Consider the following 6,762-nt stretch of genomic DNA (forward strand, 5'->3'; position numbering starts at 1 on the left):
CTGATATAGAGGAGGCTGTATATATATTTAACTGATATAGAGGAGGCTGTATATATATATATATAACTGATATAGAGGAGGCTGTATATATATATATAACTGATATAGAGGAGGCTGTATATATATAACTGATATAGAGGAGGCTGTATATATATATATAACTGATATAGAGGAGAGCTGTATATATATATATAACTGATATAGAGGAGGCTGTATATATATATATATATAACTGATATAGAGGAGGCTGTATATATATATATATAACTGATATAGAGGAGGCTGTATATATATATATATAACTGATATAGAGGAGGCTGCTATATATATTATATAACTGATATAGAGGAGGCTGTATATATATATATATAACTGATATAGAGGAGGCTGTGTATATATATATATATATATAACTGATATAGAGGAGGCTGTATATATATATATATATATATATATATATAGATATATATAACTGATATAGAGGAGGCTGTATATATATATATATATATAACTGATATAGAGGAGGCTGTATATATATATATATATATATATATAAATATAACTGATATAGAGGAGGCTGTATATATATAACTGATATAGAGGAGGCTGTATATATATATAACTGATATAGAGGAGGCTGTATATATATATATATAACTGATATAGAGGAGGCTGTATATATATAACTGATATACAGGAGGCTGTATATATATAACTGATATAGAGGAGGCTGTATATATATATATAACTGATATAGAGGAGGCTGTATATATATATATAACTGATATAGAGGAGGCTGTATATATATATATATAACTGATATAGAGGAGGCTGTATATATATATAACTGATATAGAGGAGGCTGTATATATATATAATTGATATAGAGGAGGCTGTATATATATAACTGATATAGAGGAGGCTGTATATATATATATATAACTGATATAGAGGAGGCTGTATATATATATATATAATTGATATAGAGGAGGCTGTATATATATAACTGATATAGAGGAGGCTGTATATATATATATATAAACTGATATAGAGGAGGCTGTATATATATATATATATATATATATATATATATAACTGATATAGAGGAGGCTGTATATATATATATAACTGATATAGAGGAGGCTGTATATATATATAACTGATATAGAGGAGGCTGTATATATATATATAACTGATATAGAGGAGGCTGTATATATATATATATAACTGATATAGAGGAGGCTGTATATAGACTGTTATGTATACCCTCCTCTCCCCCTATCACTCACCATTGGGGCCCAGGTCTCCGACCCCTCCTGGCTCTATAGAGAATTATTACTGCCGGGGTCCACGTGTTGCTATGTAGGGGGCGACCCGACCTCCAGGGCCAAAACCCGACAGTATACAGCTCACACTGCGCCCCCACAGCAGCACAGAGCTATACAGGAATATATATATAATCTACAGTCATGGTGTATATGTTGGCTCCCTGAAGTATTCCTCACAGGAAAGGATTGCAGTAACACAGGTTTATTCCCTTTGTGTATATATATATATATATATAGATCTCCTCTCCTCTGTATATATATATATTGCAGTAACACAGGTTTATTCCCTTTGTGTGTATTGGAACTAAAAGCAAATTGGACATAATGTCCCCAAACTCCAAACATGGTCTGAACAAAATTATTGGCCCCTTTCAAAATTGTGGATAAATAAGATTTTCCAGCCTGTGATGTTCCTTTATACTCACCTGGGGCAAGTAACAGGTGTGGGCAATATAAAAATCCCACCTGAAAGCAGATAAAAAGGAGAGAAGTTCACTTAGTCTTTGCATTGTGTGTCTGTGTGTGCCACACTAAGCATGGACAACAGAAAGAGGAGAAGAGAACTGTCTGAGGACTTGGGAACCAAAATTGTGGAAAAATATCAACAATCTCCAGGTTACAAGTCCATCTCCAGAGATCTAGATTTATCTTTGTCCACAGTGCGCAACATTATCAAGAAGTTTACACCCCATGGCACTGTAGCTAATCTCCCTGGGCGTGGATGGAAGAGAAAACTGATGAAAGGTGTCACTGCAGGATAGTCCAGATGGTGGATAAGCAGCCCCAAACAAGTTCCAAAGATATTCAAGCTGCAGGCTCAGGGAGCATCGGTGTCAGTGCGAACTATCCGTCCACATTTAAATGAAATGAAACGCTATGGAGGAGACCCAGGAGGACCCCCGCTATGGAGGAGACCCAGGAGGACCCCCGCTATGGAGGAGACCCAGGAGGACCCCCGCTATGGAGGAGACCCAGGAGGACCCCACTATGGAGGAGACCCAGGAGGACCCCCGCTATGGAGGAGACCCAGGAGGACCCCACTATGGAGGAGACCCAGGAGGACCCCACTATGGAGGAGACCCAGGAGGACCCCACTATGGAGGAGACCCAGGAGGACCCCACTATGGAGGAGACCCAGGAGGACCCCACTATGGAGGAGACCCAGGAGGACCCCACTATGGAGGAGACCCAGGAGGACCCCCACTATGGAGGAGACCCAGGAGGACCCCCACTATGGAGGAGACCCAGGAGGACCCCCACTATGGAGGAGACCCAGGAGGACCCCACTATGGAGGAGACCCAGGAGGACCCCACTATGGAGGAGACCCAGGAGGACCCCACTATGGAGGAGACCCAGGAGGACCCCACTATGGAGGAGACCCAGGAGGACCCCACTATGGAGGAGACCCAGGAGGACCCCACTATGGAGGAGACCCAGGAGGACCCCACTATGGAGTAGACCCAGGAGAACCCCACTATGGAGGAGACCCAGGAGGACCCCACTATGGAGGAGACCCAGGAGGACCCCACTATGGAGGAGACCCAGGAGGACCCCACTATGGAGGAGACCCAGGAGGACCCCACTATGGAGGAGACCCAGGAGGACCCCCACTATGGAGGAGACCCAGGAGGACCCCACTATGGAGGAGACCCAGGAGGACCCCCACTATGGAGGAGACCCAGGAGGACCCCCCACTATGGAGGAGACCCAGGAGGACCCCCACTATGGAGGAGACCCAGGAGGACCCCACTATGGAGGAGACCCAGGAGGACCCCACTATGGAGGAGACCCAGGAGGACCCCACTATGGAGGAGACCCAGGAGGACCCCACTATGGAGGAGACCCAGGAGGACCCCACTATGGAGGAGACCCAGGAGGACCCCACTATGGAGGAGACCCAGGAGGACCCCACTATGGAGTAGACCCAGGAGAACCCCACTATGGAGGAGACCCAGGAGGACCCCACTATGGAGGAGACCCAGGAGGACCCACTATGGAGGAGACCCAGGAGGACCCCACTGCTGACACAGAGACATAAAAAAGCAAGACTACATTTGCCAAAATGAACTTGAGTAACCAAAATCCTTCTGGAAAACGTCTTGTGGACAGATGAGACCAAGATAGAGCTTTTTGGTAAAGCAAATCATTCTACTGTTTACCGAAAACGGAATGAGGCCTACAAAGAAAAGAGCACAGGACATACAGTGACATATGGGGGAGGTCAGTGATGTTTTGGGTTGTTTTGCTGCCTCTGGCACTGGGGGCCTTGAATGTGTACAAGACATCATGAAATCTGAGGATTACCAATGGATTTTGGGTCGCACTGTACAGCCCAGTGTCAGAAAGCTGGGTTTGTGTCCGAGATCTTGGGTCTTCCAGCAGGACAATGACCCCAAACATACGTCAAAAAGCCCCAGAAATGGATGACAACAAAGCGCTGGAGAGTTCTGAAGTGTCAGCAATGAGTCCAGATCTAAATCCCATTGATCACCTGTGGAGAGATCTTATAATTACTGTTGGGAAAAGGCGCCGTCCAATAAGAGACCGGGAGCAGTTTGTAAAGGAAGAGTCCAACATTCCGGCTGAGAGGTGTAAGAAGCTTATTGATGGTTATAGGAAGAGTGGTCCAACATTCCGGCTGAGAGGTGTAAGAAGCTTATTGATGCTTATAGGAAGAGTGGTCCAACATTCCGGCTGAGAGGTGTAAGAAGCTTATTGATGCTTATAGGAAGAGTGGTCCAACATTCCGGCTGAGAGGTGTAAGAAGCTTATTGATGCTTATAGAAGAGTGGTCCAACATTCCGGCTGAGAGGTGTAAGAAGCTTATTGATGGTTATAGGAAGAGTGGTCCAACATACCGGCTGAGAGGTGTAAGAAACTTATTGATGGTTATAGGAAGAGTGGTCTAACATTCCGGCTGAGAGGTGTAAGAAGCTTATTGATGCTTATAGGAAGCCACTGATTTCACTTATTTTTTCCAAAGGGTGAGCAACCAAATATTAAGTTAAGGGCCAATAATTTTGTCCAGACCATTTTTGGAGTTTGGTGACATTATGTCCAATTTGCTTTTTTTCCTCCTTTTTTGGTTTAGTTCCAATACACACAAAGGGAATAAACATGTGTATAGCAAAACCTGTGTTACTGCAAATATATATATACAGAGGAGAGGAGATCTATATATATATATATTATATATATATATATAGTATATACACAAAGGGAATAAACATGTGTATAGCAAAAACATGTGTTACTGCAATCCTTTCCTGTGAGGAATACTTTCTTGAAAAATGTCAAGACTGTGTGTATATATATATATATATATTTGTATATTATCGGCCATGCACTGCGCCCCACAGCAGTACAGAGGACTGACAGGAGGGCGGCGCATCCGCACATGGGGGGGGGGGGGGGGGGGGAGTTTTATATATAACCTGTGTAGATGAAGAGTGGTGCAGTTGCCCATAGCAACCAATCAGATCTCTTCTTTCAGTCTTGAAAAGGCCTCCGGAACATGAAAGAAGCGATCTGATTGGTTGCTATGGGCAACTGCTTCCCTTTTCCTCTGCACAGGATTTGATAAATCTCCCCCATAGTGTAAACCAGACACAAGGGAAACCTCTGAAGGTGACGGCTGATCAGAGCTGGGCTGCACACTCATATCCGATAGTAATGTCCTGACAGAAGGTAAGGGGAACCCTCATACTATACACTGCACTCATATCCCGATAGTAATGTCCTGACAGAAGGTAAGGGGACCCCTCAATACTATACACTGCACTCATATCCCGATAGTAATGTCCTGACAGAAGGTAAGGGGAACCCTCATACTATACACTGCACTCATATCCCGATAGTAATGTCCTGACAGAAGGTAAGAGAACCCCTCATACTATACACTGCACTCATATCCCGATAGTAATGTCCTGACAGAAGGTAAGGGACCCCTCATACTATACACTGCACTCATATCCCGATAGTAATGTCCTGACAGAAGGTAAGGGGAACCCTCATACTATACACTGCACTCATATCCCGATAGTAATGTCCTGACAGAAGGTAAGAGAACCCCTCATACTATACACTGCACTCATATCCCGATAGTAATGTCCTGACAGAAGGTAAGGGGACCCCTCATACTATACACTGCACTCATATCCCGATAGTAATGTCCTGACAGAAGGTAAGGGGACCCCTCATACTATACACTGCACTCATATCCCTATAGTAATGTCCTGACAGAAGATAAGGGGACCCCTCATACTATACACTGCACTCATATCCCGATAGTAATGTCATGACGGAAGGTAAGAGAACCCCTCATACTATACACTGCACTCATATCCCGATAGTAATGTCCTGACAGAAAGTAAGGGGACCCCTCATACTATACACTGCACTCAAATCCCGATAGTAATGTCCTGACAGAAGGTAAGGGGACCCCTCATACTATACACTGCACTCATATCCCGATAGTAATGTCCTGACAGAAGGTAAGGGGACCCCTCATACTATACACTGCACTCATATCCAGATAGTAATGTCCTGACAGAAGATAAGGGGATCCCTCATACTATACACTGCACTCATATCCCGATAGTAATGTCCTGACAGAAGGTAAGGGGACCCTTCATACTATATACTGCACTCAAATCCCGATAGTAATGTCCTGACAGAAGGTAAGGGACCCCTCATACTATACACTGCACTCATATCCCGATAGTAATGTCCTGGCAGAAGATAAGGGGACCCCTCATACTATATACTGCACTCATATCCCGATAGTAATGTCCTGACAGAAGGTAAGGGAACCCCTCATACTATACACTGCACTCATATCCTGATAGTAATGTCCTGGCAGAAGATAAGGGGACCCCTCATACTATACACTGCACTCATATCCCGATAGTAATGTCCTGACAGAAGATAAGGGGACCACTCATACTATACACTGCACTCATATCCCGATAGTAATGTCCTGACAGAAGGTAAGAGAACCCCTCATACTATACACTGCACTCATATCCCGATAGTAATGTCCTGACAGAAGGTAAGGGAACCCCTCATACTATACACTGCACTCATATCCCGATAGTAATGTCCTGACAGAAGGTAAGAGAACCCCTCATACTATACACTGCACTCATATCCAGATAGTAATGTCCTGACAGAAGATAAGGGGATCCCTCATACTATACACTGCACTCATATCCCGATAGTAATGTCCTGACAGAAGGTAAGGGGACCCTTCATACTATATACTGCACTCAAATCCCGATAGTAATGTCCTGACAGAAGGTAAGGGGACCCCTCATACTATACACTGCACTCATATCCCGATAGTAATGTCCTGGCAGAAGATAAGGGGACCCCTCATACTATATACTGCACTCATATCCCGATAGTAATGTCCTGACAGAAGGTAAGGGAACC

General features: G+C 43.8%; 1 protein-coding gene across 1 annotated transcript in view; it reads left to right on the forward strand.

The window, feature by feature from the left end:
• The window catches only part of PRDM11 (PR/SET domain 11), a 44,797-nt gene extending 39,830 nt beyond the window's left edge, over window positions 1–4,967 (forward strand). The window contains exon 5 of the mRNA XM_056528199.1: window positions 4,926–4,967. Within this exon, the coding sequence (XP_056384174.1) occupies window positions 4,926–4,967 (42 nt within the window). The remainder of the gene's footprint in view (window positions 1–4,925) is intronic.
• The last annotated feature ends 1,795 nt before the right edge of the window (window positions 4,968–6,762 follow it).

This window comes from Hyla sarda, chromosome 6, assembly GCF_029499605.1.
Source record: "Hyla sarda isolate aHylSar1 chromosome 6, aHylSar1.hap1, whole genome shotgun sequence".
Classification (NCBI taxonomy): domain Eukaryota; kingdom Metazoa; phylum Chordata; class Amphibia; order Anura; family Hylidae; genus Hyla; species Hyla sarda.